General features: G+C 46.9%; 1 protein-coding gene and 1 pseudogene across 4 annotated transcripts in view; one reads left to right on the top strand and one right to left on the bottom strand.

Annotated features, from left to right (window-relative positions):
• The window catches only part of EDD1 (glycine-tRNA ligase), a 199,000-nt gene that overhangs the window by 2,036 nt on the left and 175,471 nt on the right, over positions 1-21,493 (bottom strand). For all 4 annotated transcript variants that reach the window (XM_086812812.1, XM_086812814.1, XM_086812813.1 and 1 more), the window contains exons 29-30: positions 318-408; positions 96-200 (exon numbers count right to left, since the gene is read on the bottom strand). In XM_086812812.1, the coding sequence (XP_086668938.1) occupies positions 96-200; positions 318-408 (196 nt within the window). The remainder of the gene's footprint in view (positions 1-95; positions 201-317; positions 409-21,493) is intronic.
• On the top strand, positions 16,746-18,396 carry LOC147629540 (uncharacterized; annotated as a pseudogene).

Genomic DNA, 21,493 nt, shown 5'->3' on the forward strand with positions numbered 1-21,493 from the left:
CCAAGGAGATACAGGCATTGTTAAGATCACCAGAAACTGGCTCCTTGGGCACAGTCGATCAATTGCAGAAGGGAAAAACCGTCACATTGGGTCACCTCATGATTATTGGATTCAGCAACAGGAAGTGGTTGTACAGATGCAGCAATTTGCAATGCTTTTTGTAGATCTAGATTCTTCTTGTTTTCCACTAGTGCTTGGACCTGCATAAATGAAACACACTCAAGGCAGTAGTTATCACGAGACAAAGGAGGGAAAAAAAGAGGGAAGAGAAAGGGGGATTTTCACTGCATTTCAAATACATTCTAAGCAAAACATACAAGTCCATAGGCACTTCTCCGAAGGCCGAAGGGATCAGCAGATGCAGAAGGCTGGCAACCAACATTAAAGAGGCCAACCAAGCTATCAAGCCTGTTGAAAGGCACAATTCAAAAAAATAGCTCAGCAAAAAATAAAAAATTTAAACAGGAATTATGTACAAATCACATGGATCCTTGCAAAAGCTAATACAAACAAGGATTTCACTGTCCAAAAAAAGAAAAAAACAGCTCGCTGCTCATATGCCCCACAAGAAGCCTGCATCTCTATAAGCCATGCCCTTGAATTGGTGGAGTCACCACTTTATGACACAGCTTTATGCATGACCTTGGTCTCAGCTGTAGCCTGTACCCTTTACAAAAGCCTTACCTGCAGCAACTATACTGCATGCTTGCAAGCCTGTTTGGATCTCCTAAAGCTCACCCCAATGCGTACTTACTGGCAATGGTTCTTGTGTCACATTTTTTGCATAGACACTGCAATGCTCATTGTGTACAGCCTACAAACAGACTTTGCTAAAAAAGAAAAAAACAGCTCGCTGCTCATATGCCCCACAAGAAGCCTGCATCTCTATAAGCCATGCCCTTGAATTGGTGGTCACCACTTTATGACACAGCTTTATGCATGATCTTGGTCTCAGCTGTAGCCTGTACCCTTTACAAAAGCCTTACCTGCAGCAACTATCCTGCATGCTTGCAAGCTTGTTTGGATCTCCTAAAGCTCACCCCAATGCGTACTCACTGGCAATGGTTCTTGTGTCGCATTTTTTGCATAGACACTGCAATGCTCATTCTATACAGCCTACAAACAGACTTTGCTAGAGACTCGCAATATACTTTGCTAGAGATCCTGCACAAAGCCCGAGTCTGGCAGGTCAGCCTGGTACAGACTTGTCACCATATGGGTGAAGTGCATGAAAGGTAGAAAACACTTCTGCATCACCTCCACCACAGGAAAAACCTTGCTGGCCATTGTGAGCCTTTCAAAGAAAGACCAGATTTCCCTACATTCTTGACTGTTTTCCGCCAGTTTTGACCAATTCAGAGGTATTGACAAGAGATAGGTATTGTTGACCCGATGCAAAGTGTCAGCTTACTTAACATTTGCATTAAATATTTTCTTTGAGTGAATTAATGTCTACTTAAACTGATTTTCAGAGCAGAAAATGCCTGACAAATCAGGTACAGTTAGGGTTTCAGCTTGTACTTGCAGGTGTAGTTAGGGTTTTCAATATGTACTTGCCGGTACAGTTAGGGTTTCAGTTTGTACTTGCAGGTACAGTCAGCACATCAGGTACAGTAGGTGCCCACAGCAAGTACACAGCAGGTACAGAAGGCAGCCACAGCAGGTACAGTAGATGCCACAAGAAGTGGTACAGAAGGTGCAGAAAGCAGCTACAGCAGGTGCCCACAGCAAGTACACAGCAGGTACAGAAGGTTCAAAAGGTGCAGAAGGTAGCTACAGCAGGTGCCCACAGCAAGTACACAGCAGGTACAGAAGGTGCAGAAGGTAGCTACAGCAGGTACAGTAGGTGCCCACGGGCCACAGCAAGTACACGGCAGGTACAGTAGGCACATAGGCAGCTACAACAGGGAAATTAATCGATTTTCAAATAGAGAGCAAGGGAGAGATGCGCCAGCCACCAAACGTGATAGGACGGGCGGAAATATCACTTTGCCATAAACAATTTCAAACGCGGCCTTTGTCGTGGAGGCATGCATGGTGTTGTTTGAGAAGATCACCATAGGATGGCCCTTTCCCAGGTTGTTTTCTGATCTGCAACATATCATTTGAGAAGATCCAACACAGCTGAATTTGCAGCCTCACTTTGCCCATCTGTTTGGGGGTGAAAAGCCAACGAGAAAGTCCAGCTTAGTGCCCATATTGTCATACTATAGAGCTCTCCAAAAGAGGCTTGTAGTCCTGGGATATCTATCCCCCACAATGGATTTAGGTATACCATGGTGTTTGAACACTTGTGCCGCAAATATCTTCACCATATGCCCCCGACATGATGTGGGGGATTTAGAGATTATATGAGCAAGTGTTTGGACGAGTTAGATGCCCAGGGGGACTATCAGACATGATTGCCAGCACCATTGGTGTGAAGCAGGGCTGCCCTCTCTCCCCGACACTCTTTGGCTTATACATCGACGAGGTAGCAGACTACATCATACACGGAGGAGGCTCTGGGATTGAAATCTCAGGTACGACTGTACACATTCTATAATATGCTGATGATATCATTCTTGTGTCGGATACTCGGACACAGCTACAAAGGCATCTACAGGCCCTGGATACTTTCTGTGCGGAGCGAGGACTCACAGTGAACCTTGAGAAAACCAAGGTTATGGTATTTCATACATCAGCAGCAGTCAGATGCCAGACTATCCTTACACTAGCCCAGGGACAAGTAGAGGTGGTGGGCTCATATGTATACCTTGGGGTCACATTTACCAGCTCATCAGGGAGATTCTCTATGGCACAGGCAGCCAGAGACAAAGTGACATGAGGGTACGCAGCACTAGCAATTTTGGAACGCCAGTGTCACCAGGCACACTTCCAGGAGCCCCGTACTAAGGGGTGGCTATTTGATACACTAGTTACTCCAGCATTGATGTATGCAGCAGCAGTATGGGCACCAGGTTTAGCTACATCCTCATGGACACAGATAGAGCGCCCTCAGATTTTGATGCTCTCACGGATGATCCGCAGCAAACCTTCAGTACCACATGATATCCTTTGAGCGGAGTTTGCTGTACCACCTATGTTAGTAGAGGCCATGTTCCAGACTATATCTTTTATACACAGGATGCGGGAGCTCCCACTAAATCGGGTATCTCGGGCTGCTTTTGAGGCATCCAGACAGCTTGCTGAGGAGGGACATACTTGGTCATGGTACTCCCAGGTGGTACAGTGGATATCATCACAGGATTGATATTGACAGATTACCACCCTTACAGTATGACCTAGCTGCACTACACAGACGCCTCTCTCAGACAGAGAAGAACAGAGTCATGAGACATGACATTTGGCAGGGCCACATACAGGGCTATCTCCCAGTCAGCCACTCCCGACGAAGATGCTCTACTACAGAGACCACTTCTTGAGCACCTCCACAGACGGCTTCATCCAGTGACCACGATACCTGGAGGTCCACTTATCACATGGAGCCAAAGTAGCGACTACACCAACTAGAGATCAAGACTGGGAGAGCAGCACACATCCCTCGAGCAGAGCGCATTTGCAGATTATGCCAGACGGGGGTAGAGAAAGAGGAGCATTTTGTTTGCTAGTGTGGTGCTTTGCAGGAGATCAGGGCATGCTATCCTGAGGTTTTTAGAGGGACCACATCACTTAGACAGATCTGGGAGAGATCGGACCAGAGACAACTAGGCAGACTACTACTAGCACTACAGAGACACAGGGAGATCTTACTTCAGACACCCGCACATCATAGCGGAGGAAGACAGTCCCAGTTGACCCACGTCTTCCAGAGATTGGCACCAGTAGCCCAGCCACACACATTGGGAGCGACATCTCAACGAGCGGAGGAGATTCGAGCTAGGCAACGACCCAGACTAGCCGGCTACCAGACACCACGGCTACACCACAGAGAGATCGCGGCCATCCGGTCTCGACACCAGCAGGACGTCCAGGAGCAGCTGGCACATTTTCGCTCTGATCCAGGACGCATGTTCCATACATTTACGGCATCCTCAGATCGGATGTATGACATATTGTACCCAGACTATGGGACTAGATGGAGTTAGGAGTAGATAACATATCATACTTGTATCACCCCTTCAGCATATAGAGATGCATTAGTAGCCCTAGTACTCCATCCACACCCTCTCGTTTGTACACCACCATTGAGTCCCCTATGGTCATGTTGTCATACTTGTACATTTTATTCTCACTCCACATTTTCCTCTTGATGACTGGAGGAACATCATTGTACTACTTGTTTGTCTCATAGGCCAATTTTGGCCTTTTGCAGACGTTAATATATCTTTCTTTCTTCTTTCTTTCACTCTTGGCGCAGCCGTACGGACTTTCTCTACGTTGGCCGTACAGTGGTACAACATCCATACAACCCTCTCTCTCTACGCTGGCCATACAAGTGCTGAGGACGACTGTGTGTAGGCCGAACAGCAGATGGGTGTTCTCCCAGTACTGTCCGTACAAATAACGGGTACAGCTGCTGGACTACCTTCCGCTCGCTGTACAGAGTTTCAGCACTCGATTTTTCAGCAATCGTACAGCAGTACACGTCCACACGTGTGGCGTCAATCACCACCTTTTCTCTCCCTGTAACTATTTGACCCTCCTAGCTCTTTTTCACATTATGGAACTTATGCCCAAACACATGGACAGATTGATGAAAGCATGGAAACAGGGTTCATGAAGTTGGCACAAGAAAAAGCACTAGTTTTGGTCAACAGCAAGGAAAAGTAAAAAAGTCAAACTAAGTTGATTGCGAGCCAAGGGCACCTTTGGAAAGAGGAGACTAAGCTGAATCAAAAAGCTAAAAGCCAAAAAGTAGCTCAAGGGCCAAAAGCAAGGCCCTGAAGCTAGAAAAGAATAAATCAAGAACTTTGGCCATATTTAATTATTATTAAAATATTTAAAAGAGAAGAGACAAAAGCAAAGCATGCAAGGACCCCCTTCAAGTATAAAAGAAGCATGTATCCCTTTTGATGATATAGATCAATTTGGTGGAGATCAACTCTGTGAAGATCAACTTTCTGGAGAGTAAAAGGATTGTCTCCATCATCCTCTTCAACTACACCGGCGCAGCTGGGTCACCGCCTTGTGCCGCCAGCTGCGCCTACAACATTTCCCTGAAACGCCACCGCTAGTACAACTTCCCTACAACGCCACCGTGCTGCCTTGTTGTGCGCTGTTTTCTCTGTAGCACCACCGGATCCACCACCGCGCTGCCGTATAGCGCCAGTTACACCTGCCTCCACCGCTCACCAACGCCTATTCCGCCCGCCTGTTGCCTTTGAGCACCGCCGCTTGTGCCTCCTTCGGCAGCTTCGCTCAGTAACTCCACCGCCATTTGTGTACCACCTTCATCAACCGGAGCAACGCTATTTTGGGCATCTAAAACTTTGCTATTTACACATACATCACTTGTGTTCCTCGTACGCGGTCTTGGTTACATTGGACTTGGAATTTGGATCTAGACTTGGATTTGGATTTTGGATCTAGTACTAGCCCGATGAGGGATACTTGTGGGTCATCCCCCGTGGTGTGCTCAGCATCAGAGATCTTGTGCCTCGACATCGACATCGACTTGGATATCCTACATCGGCATATCTGTTTGTTTTGTATTCATTGATTGTATTGATGCTGGCCAGCGTGCCCGTGTATTGTTCCTGAATAAATTCCTGAAAGGGGATGGGACCACTTCCCCGCTCAATGTGGTGTATTGTGCAAGTTCCCTATTCCCTTCTCTCTCTCTCTCTCCCCTCTCTCTCTCTCTCTGGTCTCATAGGTCACTTTGGCCTTTTGAAGACGTTAGTATAACATTTAATTTCATCTCTCTCTCTACCCTGACACAAGAGGGGGTTACACTTCAGCACGCTGCGGACCTCCGAGCTAGACGTAGACCGAGAGCACCAAGCTACCAGACTCCCAGACTACATCAGAGGAAGATCACAGAGATACGGGCTCGACATCAGAGGATGCCGTAAATGTATGGAACATGCGTCCTGGATCAGAGCGAAAATGTGCCAGCTGCTCCTGGACGTCCTGCTGGTGTCGAGACCGGATGGCCGCGATCTCTCTGTGGTGTAGCCGTGGTGTCTGGTAGCCGGCTAGTCTGGGTCGTTGCCTAGCTCGAATCTCCTCCGCTCGTTGAGATGTCGCTCCCAATGTGTGTGGCTGGGCTACTGGTGCCAATCTCTGGAAGACGTGGGTCAACTGGGACTGTCTTCCTCCGCTATGATGTGCGGGTGTCTGAAGTAAGATCTCCCTGTGTCTCTGTAGTGCTAGTAGTAGTCTGCCTAGTTGTCTCTGGTCCGATCTCTCCCAGATCTGTCTAAGTGATGTGGTCCCTCTAAAAACCTCAGGATAGCATGCCCTGATCTCCTGCAAAGCACCACACTAGCAAACAAAATGCTCCTCTTTCTCTACCCCCGTCTGGCATAATCTGCAAATGCGCTCTGCTCGAGGGATGTGTGCTGCTCTCCCAGTCTTGATCTCTAGTTGGTGTAGTCGCTACTTTGGCTCCATGTGATAAGTGGACCTCCAGGTATCGTGGTCACTGGATGAAGCCGTCTGTGGAGGTGCTCAAGAAGTGGTCTCTGTAGTAGAGCATCTTCGTCGGGAGTGGCTGACTGGGAGATAGCCCTGTATGTGGCCCTGCCAAATGTCATGTCTCATGACTCTGTTCTTCTCTGTCTGAGAGAGGCGTCTGTGTAGTGCAGCTAGGTCATACTGTAAGGGTGGTAATCTGTCAATATCAATCCTGTGATGATATCCACTGTACCACCTGGGAGTACCATGACCAAGTATGTCCCTCCTCAGCAAGCTGTCTGGATGCCTCAAAAGCAGCCCGAGATACCCGATTTAGTGGGAGCTCCCGCATCCTGTGTATAAAAGATATAGTCTGGAACATGGCCTCTACTAACATAGGTGGTACAGCAAACTCCGCTCAAAGGATATCATGTGGTACTGAAGGTTTGCTGCGGATCATCCGTGAGAGCATCAAAATCTGAGGGCGCTCTATCTGTGTCCATGAGGATGTAGCTAAACCTGGTGCCCATACTGCTGCTGCATACATCAATGCTGGAGTAACTAGTGTATCAAATAGCCACCCCTTAGTACGGGGCTCCTGGAAGTGTGCCTGGTGACACTGGCGTTCCAAAATTGCTAGTGCTGCGTACCCTCATGTCACTTTGTCTCTGGCTGCCTGTGCCATAGAGAATCTCCCTGATGAGCTGGTAAATGTGACCCCAAGGTATACATATGAGCCCACCACCTCTACTTGTCCCTGGGCTAGTGTAAGGATAGTCTGGCATCTGACTGCTGCTGATGTATGAAATACCATAACCTTGGTTTTCTCAAGGTTCACTGTGAGTCCTCGCTCCGCACAGAAAGTATCCAGGGCCTGTAGATGCCTTTGTAGCTGTGTCCGAGTATCCGACACAAGAATGATATCATCAGCATATTATAGAATGTGTACAGTCGTACCTGAGATTTCAATCCCAGAGCTCTCCCCCAAAGGGGAGAGGGTACCCTTGAGGGGAGACTCGTTCTACCAACAGCCCTCTCCTTTATCAGCAGCAACACATGGGAAGTAAGAAGTCTTTTGCCTCAGTCACCGCTTCATGATTACCGCCCATTCCTCCACCCGTGAGCAAGCCGACACCATGGGAAGCCTACCTCATGCAAGAACTGAAGAAACTCCAGGGAGAATTAGCAGCCTTGAAACACGAGACTATCAAGAAAGATGAACAAATCAACGAACTTAAAGTGCAAGTGCAAGCCATGAAGATGAAGCAAGAGGAAGCACGAGAAGGACCCATACCTACAACACTACAAACAGAAACGACAAACCATGTTTCAAAGGTAAATTCAGTTAACTCACAAGATTTTGTTAAAGAAGTCATATCAGCAGTCAAAGAAAAGGAACGAATGGAAAGTAACAAAAAGGTAATCAGAGTCGGTGGTATTCCTCAAGGCTGGGATAGGGCAAACATAGCTCAAGAGCTTCGAGAAGACTACATATTAGATACAGATGTACTTACAGCACAACTGAGCAAAGTACTCCCCTTCGTGGACTTAGGAGACCCTATCTCTATTATAGTAAAGGGTACACAGGCAAAAGTCTCCTATATGGACAACAATGAGAAAATAGCAGTGATGAAGCAAACAAGGTCTCTCCAAGGGACAAAGGTATGGATAGCTGATGAACTCACCCCGCTACAACTCAAGAACAGATCGGCAGAGCTGAATAAAGTTAATGAAGCAAGAAAGAATGGCAAATGGGCAATATACAGAGGAGGGCAAGCAATCATTAAGGAATTCCGTACCCCACCCCCCTCAAGAGCAAATCCATCCATGGATGAAATATAGCTATTTTTATTTTGAACCTCAATTTCGAACTAGATGTAATAGAACCCATTGTAATTTAAACTCTTAAGAGTCTTAAGAGTTCATTTTGAGTTATTTTTTTTCAGTTTTATGCCTCTTTGGCATCGATACCCAGAGTGGAATGTAAATGGATGTACCTGATCTGTCCCATCGGTCGGATTCGGCCTCCCGTGGACGTTAATATAACTTTCTTTCTTTCTTTCTTTCTTTCTTTCTCTCTCTCTCTCCTCCCTGCATGTGGGAAGCGTGGCAAAATAATCTCGAGGATGGCTCCGAGTCTCCAAGAGAAGCTCGAGGCCCTCGAGACGACAATGAAGGCACTATTCAAGGAGAACAAGAAGACATTCGATTCCAACCTCAATGAGGTGGAGAACAAATTCCACCGGCACATCATGGCCCTCGAAGCACGGGTCACGGACCTTGAACAAGAGAACACGGCACTCAAGGAGGAGGTGAGTGCATTGAAAGTGGAACTGGTAGCCGTCAAGAACACCGAGAAGGAAGAAGGGGAGATCAATGACAACACTCTCACGGCCATCAAAGAAGAGATCTCCAACGAGATCACAAAGGACATGGAGGGAAAACTCGAAGCCAAGCAGTCAGGATGGGTTGAAGTGGTGAAGAAGAACATCCGTAAAGAAGTGAGGGAGGAGACTCAAAGGGAAGAACACCAAATCATTAACACCACCATTGAGGAGGAGAAGATGAGGCATGCCCACCGCCTCATCATTCGAGTCACAGGCCGACTCCACTCCCGAGAAAGATGGACAGCTTCTATGCATGAAGCTCAGCTATAGGGAAGAGGACCTTCTCCCCTTCACCAAAGCATGGAGAGCCGGGAAAGACTCAACACGCAAGCAAGCCCTCATCCTACAGTTTGCAGGAGAGACGGAGAGGGTCACCTTCATGAGAAAGAGGGTGATTCTACGAGGATTACAAGGAGATCCCATCTATTTGGATGACGACCTTACAAGGATGCAGATAGAACACATGAAAACATGCATGCCGAGAGTCCTACAGGCCTGGAAAGAGGGCAAGAGAGCATTCTATCGCGATGGCCGTGTCATCATCGATGGCAAGGCCACCGATTAGCGCCACGTGGCCTATGGGACACCGGCTATGGAGGATCCAGATTCACAAATACACATAGCAGTTTGGAACTGCAATGGAGCACTTTGGACACATCCTGGGAGGATGGAGGAGGTCATGGAGGGACGGGACATCATACTACTTATAGAGACGCACCAGAGCCCAGAGAGGGGGCTACCCAAAGTAGAGGGCTATCAGTGGGAGTTTACATACAGGGGGGACCACACGGCAGAGCACATCGAGAGGATTTGGAGGTATAGCGGTACTCTTCAAGCGAGAGCTACAGGAGCGCCTACAGGTGGTAGCACGTGACAAGGAGGCTAGATACATGTGGATCAGACTGCAGCTCTTGACAGACAGGGTGTTATACATTGCTCTATGCTACTTCTCTCCTAGAGGATCAAGATATGCCATGACAGCAGAGGAGGAGAGTAGAGAGGAGGAGGACACAAGGCCATTGGGAGAGTCACCATATGCAGCCTTTTCAGATGAGATCACACACTACTCCAACCAGGGGGAAGTCCTCCTTATGGGGGACTTCAATGCACGGACAAAGAGCCGACAGTGCGACATTTATGATTTCGAGCACCCCGAGGTGATGCACACACTAGAGGTGGAGGACACGGGAGCTTGCAAGGTGTCAGAGGACATGGGGCCGGATAACACCAGATATGGTGATCACTTACTTGAGCTGGGAGCCCGACACCATCCCGTTATTTATAACGGGATGAGACAGTGGCAGGATTCAGGAGCACCGACATGCTTTCCACGATCGGGGGGGGGGGGGGGGGGGGTAGCACAGTGGACTACATCATGGGGTCCATGGAGGCCACACAGGTAGTGACATCTTTCACCATCCCCCCCTGTCCTATTGGTGCGGATCACACACACCTCTTGCTGTCCCTCACTGGCGAGCCACACCAGCACCCACACAGCCCACACAGGCATCGCATACAACTTTCTACTTCACCCATGACTTGGCAGACATATATGAGCATCATGTATATGACGTGCTACTCCAGATGAATCCCATGTCACCTCTAGACACACTCACCACCCAGCTATCATCTCTACTACATACGGCCACCGCCCGTAGCTTCCCCCATCATACACACATTGCACACACAGATAGATCTGGGAGCATGCCCCAGAATCGAGGGTATGATGATGAGTGCAAAGAGCTATATAGACACCTTCGTGCCCAGAGAGCACTGGGGACCATTACACAAAGACAGGCGAGCCGACAGATGAGGACCCTCACACGGCGTAAGAGGCGTGCATATGAGGAGGCACAGTACTGGGATATATACCACCTACTCATGAGCAGAGATGCAGCCACTGCATGGCGCAGGATGAGAGAGCCTTGCCCTCGTACCCCGATTGAGGATCCACACACATGGCGCACATATGCAAAGAGCCTCTACCATATCCCTCAGCAGCCGCCCATACCACAACCACAGGAGTCCCGCCCTACCACCTCTACTTTCTTTACTGCCTCGATGGTAGAGAGAGCTATCTGCCGGTTACAACATAGGAGATCGGCTGGCCACACAGGTATACAGAGTGAGCATCTTATTTATGCAGCTGACACACTGGGACCCTTTGTTGCTCACCTCTTTAATAGGGCACTAGTGGAGGGCCTACCAGCTGAGTGGACTATGCACACCATCGTGCCTCTCCACAAAGCGGGAGACATGTTAGACCCCAGCAACTACAGGACTATCATGATTGGTCATACATTGGCCAAACTTTATGGCGCAGTGCTCGAGGCAAAGTTGAGCTCATATGCAGAGAAGGAGGGACTGCGAGCACATGGGCAAGCTGGATTCCGATGAGCTTTCTCCACCATTGACCATATATTCACTCTAAGATGTCCGATTGACCATATATTCACTCTGAGATGTCAGGCTAGGGCGTGGGAGAAGAAATTATACTGTTGCTTTGTGGATTTCCGCAAAGCATTTCACACGGTGCCACGAGAGAGACTCTTCTAGCGCCTACAGTCATTGGGGATCCCATAAGAGATGGTTTGGGGCATCTATGCTTTATATGAGCAAGTCCTCGGGTGCATACGATGCCCTGGGGGGCTATTTGATGTTATTGCTAGCACCATAGGTGTGAAGCAAGGATGCCCGCTCTCTCCTACACTATTTGGACTATACATTGATGAGGTGGCTGACTTCATTGGTCACGGTGGTGGGGACGGGGTAGACATCTCAGGTACTGAAACCGGCCTCTGGTAGAAACCAAAGTGCGGTAGACTAGCAGTCACCCTTCCACTTGTAGTCCAAATATAAAAACAAATTTAATTGGAGCTAGAGTGCCCCAAAACTGAAATGAGAACGACACCTGTTGGCCCCAAAGCTTGGCGCCCCTTTCGGTATTTCTTTATTCAAATTCAAAACGATGTAAAGCTGAGTACAACAAAGCCAACCAGGAGAATACACCTGTACGTCCAATCTGGCAGCCCACAAGACCTCTTAGCATAGAGGATTCACACACAGATCTGTGTCCCACAAAAGCAACACTCTATGCTTCCCTCTGAACAACCAAGACAATTCAGCCGGGCAGCCTTGAGCACACATCTGGCATATCCCATGAACATGGTTCCACAACTCAGCACAAACATATATCCACTGTCCAATCTCTGTTTCCACCCTTTTCAATCTGCCATACCCCTCCTCTCACAAGGGGCCAGATAACATGACTCTGCAGTAGACATAAGCCAATGGAAAGAAAGAAAGATGGACAAGTTCAGAGCTTACCAATCTTAGTGCGTGGTTCTGCACTCGTGAGGCCAATCGTACCAGTCTGTACTTTCCTCCTTGCAACCACTTGACTGATACACCAAATAAGCTCTGATAAAGCTCTGCCTGTAGTTGGAGATGCACCACCCACTATTGTTTAGGTCTCAACAGAACTGGAACCAGCTGTACCTGTCCGTACAGGTCAGTAAAACCCTACTGTACCTGTCCGTACAGTCTCTGCAGCCGCCTGTACCGTACAGATCAGTACCTGCACAGCAGCGCAGCCTGAATCAGCGCAGCCTGAACCTGCCAGCGCAGCCTGAATCAGTGCCGCTTGAACCTGTTCTGTCCGTACACCGCAGTCGTACAGCTGCCACGTGGACTGTACCTGCAGCTGTCGTTTGTACCTGCCTGCAACAGAACTGCAGCCGCCCGTACTCTGGTCGCCAACGCCGCTTGCAACCACAGCCGCCACCTGTTCTGTACGGCCTGCAGTCTTACAGCTGTACGGCCAGTACTGTACGGGCACTTCTGTATGCAGTCAAAAACCAGCAGCAACCAGTCGACCTTCTTCTCCTCAACGCATGAAGCTTGCACGTAATCCCAAAAGCAAGAGAGAGAAAGAAAGAAAGAAAGAAAGAAAGATTTTATTAACGTCTTCCAAAAGACCGAACTTGGCCTATGAGACAAATCGGAGTACCTGTATGGGGTATCCTCTGTCATCCCAACAAAATGAAAAAGTACTGAACAAAAAAAAGCTGAATCTGGGTGTGCAGGGGATGGAGCTCTACTACTAGGAGAATGCAAAGCTACATGCATGGAGTATACAATCATGATATGCAACCTAGCTAGCTAGAGAGAGAGGTGAGGGAGGCGTGTATCAAAAGTGGAGTTTCCTCCCTCCAAAAATATCTAGGCCCCTTACTTTAATGTTTATTAAAGTTTCCTAGGGGCCACTTAGGCCTAGGGGCCACCCATGCTTAGAACATTAAAATTCATTAATGTTCTGGTCCCCCTTCACACCTGAAGATGTCCACACATCATTCTCTTTGTCCGGGCACCCCAAATATGAATCATTTAATATTTATTTTGCTCAGCAACCACCATGCCCACACTTGTGCTGTTCCATTTTCACAGGGTCATGACATACCCCCTCCATTTTCACAGGGTCATGACACACCCCCCTCTTGAAAAATGGCAAGCGTCCTCGATTGCAATTTGGTGATACAGCAAAATATCCAAAGTGGAATATACAATATGGCAAGATCAACGTCCCAATCTCTCTAAGCCATGCACATGTAACATCATTCATTGCAAACCAATGGTGTAGTAGTAGTCCAAGTTGTATACCACAGTGAACCATACACAACCACAATATCCAATGTGACTAGTACACATATATCATAGAAGTCCCATAAACAGATGTACTCTCAGCCATCAGTACCTTCGGGTGAGACAAAAACTGCACCAAGCGACCTCTAGATGTCATCTGAGCCTGTCTGTATCAAGGGAGTGGATGTGCTACCCCCCTCTTGAGCATCAGGCAATGCTCCAGACCCATGCTCTGCTGAACCTGAATGAGCCATAACAAGAGTCGGCTCCAACTCAAAGGCATCGAGATAAAGCTGCAAAACCTGAGGTGAATCTGTTAAGTCACCTTCCTCCATCCACTTCGCATCCATCGGTGAATAATTCTTGAACTTCACAAGATAGCGACGGGAAACTTTACCTCGTACCTTTCTTTCCTTATGTGCCAGTATTTGCTCTGGAATAAGAACCTCATCAAGTTCCTCAACTTCCGGCTGAGCCTCATCTGATACATCCTCAGGCACATCCCCACGGAAAGGTCTAAGTAGACTCACGTGAAAAGCATTGTGAATCCTCCAGTGATCTGGTAGCTTCAAGCGATAGGCCACCTCACCAATCTTTTCCAAGACCTGAAAAGGCCCATAATAGCGCATGCTCAACTTAGGGAATAAGCGCTCTTTACCCTTCATCTTCTTGAGCCTAGCCTTTTCAAATCGCAAAAGAACCCAGTCACCCAATGCAAACTCTAAAGCACGTCTGTGACGGTCTGCTGCTTTCTTTTGCTTGTGCTGAGTTTTCTGGAGTGCCAACTTAACTCTCTGATAAGCTTCATCCATGTTTTCCACATACTGATCAGCCTCAAAGATCTTATCCTTTGTATGCAAAATAGGTGGTACCTTCTTCCCTCCTTCCACAATCTCAAAAGGCGCCTTGCCCGTCGAGGTATGGACAGTGTTGTTATATGCAAACTCCACCAAAGGAAGATACTTTTCCCATTGTTGCTTGTGCTCTGACACACAACACTTAAGAAGATCTAACACTGTAGAGTTAGCCTCTTCCGATTGACCATCTGTTTGTGGATGAAATGAAAATGAAAACTTGAGAGTTGTACCCATGTTGTCAAACAACCCTCTCCAGAATAAACTCGTCATCCGTGGATCACGGTCACTAATGATAGACGTAGGCAAGCCATGATACTTGAAGATGTTCGCCATGAATAACTTCACCATATGATCCACTTTGATCGTCTTACGCACGGGAATGAAATGAGCCTACTTACTGAACCTGCATATGATAGTCCAAATGCCATCATTGCCCGTTTGTGTCCGTGGCAGATCAAATATAAAATCCATGGCAATGCTCTCCCATGGTCTATCGGGAATAGGTAAAGGCTGTAGTAACCCTGGTGTCTTTTGACGGTCAAACTTTACCTTCTGACATACGATGCATTGCCTAACAAAGGCATCAACATCTCTTCTCAAGGTTGGCCAATAAAAGAAAGTCTCCACTGCTTTTACCGTGGCGTCAATACCTCTATGACCTGCATACAGTGGAGCATGACTTTAAATCATAACCTTGAGGCGCAATTGCCTGGTAACACACACTCTACCATGCATCAACAAAAACCCATCTCTGAGAGTATAGTGCTCATGCCGCTGACACTCAGATATCTGATCATACAACCAAAGTCCTCATCATGGGCATACTGCTCTTTCATTTCATCAAGCTCATGATGATAAGCAAGTGAAACTGCTGATACCTGTGGCTTGCGTGACAAAGCATCTGCCACAACATTCTTTTTGCCTTCCACATGCACAATCTGAAAGTGAAACATAGACAAAAAGTTTGCCCATCGCATATGCTTCTCTGAAAGCTTAGTTTGCGTGAGGAAGTAACGCAAGGTCTGATGATCTGTCTGCACAGTAAAATCAGCCCCAAGCAAATAGTGTTTCCATGTAGAAAGAGCATGAATTACAGCCAGCATCTCTTTCTCATAAACCTGTAAATGCTTCTCGGCATCTTGCAATATTCTACTCTCATAGGCTATCACATGTCCTTCCTGCATGAGAACTGTCCCAATGCTACTTCCACATGCATCACACTGGACAACAAAAGCCTTTCGGAGGTCCGGTAACACCAATACTGGATCCGAAGTAAGCTTTTCTTTAAGTTTTTTAAAGGCTGTAATTTCCTGATGAGCCCATCTAAACGGAGTTGCCTTCTTTGTCAAGGCATGAAGGGGCGAAGCAATTTCAACAAAATACCGTATGTACCGCCTGTAATAGAAACACAATCCCAAAAAGCTGCATACATTATGCACGGTCCTCAAATCTGGCCAATTAAGAATTGCTTCCACCTTCGATGGATCCATACGGACTCCATGCTTAGACACAATATGCCCCAAGAAATGTATCTCTTGCAAGAAAAACTCACTCTTCTTGCCATTAATAACCAGCCTATGGTTCCTGAGTTCTGCAAACACAATGGCCAAATGCCTTCTATGCTCCTCCTCAGTGTGTGAATGCACAATCATATCATCAAAGAATGTGCCCACAAACGCTCTATGAGGCCGGAAAATCATGTCCATCATTCTATTAAATGTGGCAGGTGCATTTGTCAAACCAAAGGGCATAACCAAGAACTCATACAACCCAAACGTGGTTCGAAATGCTTTCTTATGCACATCCTCGGGTCTAATACGTATCTGATGATACCCACTTTTCAAGTCAATCCAACTAAAAACTACGGAGCCCTGTAAGCGGTCCAAAATGTCATCGATCCTCGGAATGGGGAATCGATTCTTGATGGTATTCTTGTTCAGCGCCCTGTAATCAATACACATGCGCCAAGAACCATCCTTCTTTTGCACTAAGAGTACAAGTGAGCAAAAGGGTGATGAGCTAGGCTGTATCAACCCTTTATTCAACAGCTCCTATACCTGACTCATATTTTGCTCAGCAACCACCATGCCCACACTTGTGCTGTTCAATTTTCACAGGGTCATGACATACCCCCTCCATTTTCACAGGGTCATGACAGGTACCACAGTCCACACTATGCTATATGCAGATGATATTAATGGTCTCTGAGTCGCAGATGGGACTACAGCACCATCTCCATGCACCCGACGACTTCTGCACACAGAGGGGGCTTACAGTGAACCTTGGGAAAACCAAGGCCATGATTTTCCACACCTCAGGGCCGGTTCGACGACAGGCCATCTTCACACTAGCAAGAGGACAGGTAGAGGTGGTAGATTCATATGTGAACCTGGGGATTACATTTACGACTCCGCCAGGAAGATTTACTATGGCATAGGCAGCCAGCGATAGACTCACACGAGGGTATGCAGCTCTGGCCATGCTAGAGAGACTGTGTCACCAGGCACACTTCTATGAGCCCCGCATGAAGGGGTGGTTGTTTGACACACTAGTCTCCCCTGCTTTGATGTATGCTGTAGCAGTATGGGCACCTAGGCTCGCCACCTCCACATGGTCTCAGATAGAGAGGTCTCAGATTCTCATGCTCTCACGGATGATCTGCAGCAAACCCTCCCTCCCACATGACATTGTCCGGACAGAGTTTGCTGCACCTCCTATGCTAGTACCTCCTATGCTAGTAGAGGCCCTCTTCCAAACGATCTACTTCATACAGAGGATCAGAGATATGCCATCAGATCGACTCTCACATGCTTTTGAGGCATCCAGGCAGCTCGCAGAGAGTGGAGATAGGAGATCATGGTATTCACAGATGATACAGTAGCTCACTCAGCATGGTCTCGACATAGATCATCTGCCACCTTTCCAGTATGATATACATGCACCACACATCCAGCTCTCTCACAGTGAGAGAAACAGAGTCCTTCGGGAGGATTTATGGCAACGATACACTCAAGTGACTTGGATTACACCCAGTCAGCCTCTATTGCCGAAGATGCTATACTACAGAGATCAGTTTATGCATATCTCAGCGGATGGATTCATACAGAGACCTGGATACGTGGATGTGTACATGCCTCACAATGCCCGAGTGGCGATTGCCCAGCTCCTCTGAGTGTCATCACACCAGCTTGAGATTGAGGCAAGTAGGGCAGTACGGATCCCCAGAGCCAAGAGGATATGCAGACTATGCCAGGAGGAGGTTGAGAGTGAGGAACATTATGTATGCAGATGCAGAGCATATAGTGTCATTAGAGAGAGATACACCACCATCTTCAGTGGACATCCCTCACTCCGCCAGATCATGGAGTCCGCAGACCAGTGCAGATTTGGCCAATTCTAGCTAGAGACACAGCGCCACAGAGAGACACTCATACGGACTCATACCACAGGGAGAGGTGGGCGACAACTCCAGCTCACTGATTTCTTCCAGAGATCTATCCCAGTGCCTACCCTGACATAGGAGGGGTTACACTTCAGCACGCTGCGGACCTCCGAGCCAGACGTAGACCGAGAGCACCAGGCTACCAGACTCCCAGACTACATCAGAGGGAGATCACAAAGATACAGGCTCGACATTAGCACCATATCCACGAGCGGCTAGCTCACTTACACTCACACCCAGAGATCATGCTCTGAGGTATTTTTGCCTCGCCATCGGCTATGTATCACATATTACACCCCCATTATGGTATTGGTTGGAGCTAGACAGATCTGCATTGCATTCTTGTATACCCTACGCATATAGGTTGCATACTGAGCCTCTAGCAGTAGTGCTCCATCCATCACACCCCCCCACTAGCTCAGTACTTTCATAGTTTATTTCATGTTCATTTTGTCCTTTTTTTTTCTGGACATCCAGAAGACATTGACAGTTGTACATTGATTTGTCTCATAGGTCGAGTTCGGCCTCTAGTAGACGTTAGTACAACTTTCTTTCTTTCTTTTCTTTCTTTATCACGGCACACCCCACTAGACTTACATTGGTATCAGAGCACGAGAAACTTTCTTGGGGTGTTAGAGCCATGTCGAGAGCAAAGGGAGACCAAGAGCCTAATGAAGGGAACAACTATGAGGCCAATCTAGGACTTCAAGATGGAAACCAAGGCCGACAGTCTTTCTCATGAGACAGCAGCCATGACATTGGCAAAGTACCAAGATTTTTAGCAGTTTAGACAGATTCTCTAAGATGAAGAATTCCTTGCTTGGAGAGCCAAGAAGGAACATGACCAAAGAAGGGCTCCAATGTTTGAAGATTTCATCAAGGATCGAGGCACCGAAGATGAAGGAGTTGAAGTTGCTAAAGCCTATCTTCAGGCGAAAGGAGTCACCATTGCAGAAGGATCCAGTGCTACTCGGTCTATTTCTCATGGAGGAAAAACCATTGCAGAAGGATCCAGTTCTACTCGATCTATTTCTCGGGGAGGAAACAGGGAGGCTATCCCTAGGCCCACTCTCTCAAATGCAACTTCTTCGGGATAGGTAAAGGAAGGGAAGGCAAAGGAGCCTTCAACAATCCGCAAGATGGACTTCAAACCGGGAGAGAAGAGCGTCAAGTTTGATGCTTAAATGGAAATCGGGATACACAAAAAGCAATATCCTTTGTTTAACACATTTTGATGCCGCTTTTGGAGGAGATGACTACTCCGAAAAGGCAAAACTTTGCATGGTTCGCATGCACCCGCCTTGAACTCATGGCTAAAAGTAGTACAAGAAGGGACCAAGCCGAAGACGTGGACCAAGCTATGTTCAACAGGAAGTTTCTACCCGCAAATTTTGAAGCAAATGTGCAGGAGGAGTGGGATGAGGTAAAGCAGAAAGTAGGTGAGAATGTGGCATCTTACCTTGACAATTTTTCAGCATTTTCTTTAAAGTTTACTTCATATACTCCCATTCCACCACTAATTGAAATGCGAATGGATTGCAACCTAAGCTTATGCAAGCAGTGTACATGGATAGACTGAAAACGCTAGAAGAAGCCCAAGACAAGGCTTTACAAGCCAAGGTCGTGTACATGCCTTTGATGGACGACAAGACAAAGAACGACAATCGGGATCCACCTCAAAGAAAGAAGTTTAAAGTCCGATCCCCATCAAGAGCGGAGTCTCAAGAGAAGGAGCGGAGTGAGGACAAACCTCCAATCTTTCAAAGAAGATTATCCCTCAAACAACGTGAGGAATACGCCAACAAATGGAAGTGTTTCCAATGTGAAAACAAGGGACATACAGCTGCAAATTGACAGATCGAAAGATCATCAGATTGTTCATTCCGCCAAGACGTTTGTCAAGAGGAGATTGCATTGGAGCAGTCTTGTACCATGAGGGCCATGTGGTGGTCTATGAAAGTCTTAGATGAGGATTTCTAGGATTGTACCAGAACAAATTTTAGAATAGAAATGTTCTAACTTTTCTTGCCATCAAGAAAGATTCTTTTATGAAGTAAACCAGTTTATGTGAAACAAAGGATTTGAGGCCAAAAGTGAACAAAGAAAAGCCATGCTCCACCATACATAGGGCAAAGAGGCATACTGACTACAACTCAAGCTTTGGAAAGCTACTATATGTGCTTGGCACGTGCATGAAATACTGGATTTCGTGCCACGGCCATAGCACTCTGGCTATCAGTGAGAATGGTGTTGGGTGTCTGCTGACATTCACGAAGATCAGCCAATAGTCTCCTCAACCATACACAATCTACTGTAGCTGTAAAGACTGCCCTGTACTCAGCCTCACAAGTAGATGTAGCAACAGTGGGTTGCTTTTTACTCAACCAATATATGCATGAGCTGCCAAGAAAAAAACAATTCCCACTGGTGGATTGCCTGGTATCGTAATCACCGGCCCAATCTGAATCACTGTATGCATAAAGCTGCAAGCTGCCCCCCCTGGAATAGTACAAACCAAGATCCAGGGTACCCTTAAGATATCAAAAAATGCGTTTGACTGCTTGCCAATGCTTTGTGCCTGGGCTGTGCATGAATTTGCTCAACAAAGACACCCCAAAAGATATGTCTGGCCTCGTGTTACACAAGTAAATGAGGCATCCCACTGCTTGGCTATAAAGGCCAGCCTCAAAAGGCTCTCCAATATCATGCATAGTAAGCCGTACACCTGGTTCTACCGGAGTAGAAATGGGCTTACATTCATCCATGTGAAACCTTTTTAGCAAACTTTTTATGTACTTAGTTTGCTGCATAACAATGCCATCATCTGTATGCATAAACTGTATGCCGAGATAGTAGTGTAAAGGCCCCAAATCTGACATATCAAATTCAGCTTTCAAATCAGCTTTGAAATCTGAAATTTGTGCTTTGCTTGTACCTGTAATGAGCATGTCATCTACATACAAGATGACTATGAGAATATCGGCATCGGTTTTCTTCACATACAATGTGCTTTCAGCTGAACTATTCTCAAAACCTTGGCTGGTTAGATGAGCATGTATCTTATCATACCAAGCTCTTGGAGCTTGTTTTAACCCATACAATGCTTTGTGCAACCTGCATACTTTATGTTCCTCACCAGGAACTACAAAACCAATGGGCTGATTTACATATACTTCCTCCTGTAAATCCCCATTTAAGAATGCAGTTTTGATATCCAATTGATGCACTTTCCATCCTTTATGGGCAGCCAATGCAATCACAGATCTTATTGTGGTCATTCTCGAAGTAGGAGCAAAAGTCTCTTCATAATCTATTCCCTTTTTCTGGGAGTAGCCTTTAGCCACAAGTCTTGCTTTGTACCTGTCAATAGTACCATCAGACTTTCTTTTGACTTTGTACACCCACTTTGTTCCAATTACATGCTTGCCTTTAGGCAATTCCACAAGATCCCATGTATTATTCTTCATGATAGAAGAAATTTCAGCTTGCATAGCTTGCAACCAATGCTCATTCTCATGTGCTTCTTCATAAGAAGAAGGCTCTTCTGAATCAAAGAGACCACCCATTGCGAATGCAGACTCCCCACGATATACATTCAAAGCATG

This window comes from Cibotium barometz, chromosome 18 (genome assembly GCF_041138505.1).
Source record: "Cibotium barometz isolate CiBa-2024 chromosome 18, ASM4113850v1, whole genome shotgun sequence".
Classification (NCBI taxonomy): Eukaryota; Viridiplantae; Streptophyta; class Polypodiopsida; order Cyatheales; family Cibotiaceae; genus Cibotium; species Cibotium barometz.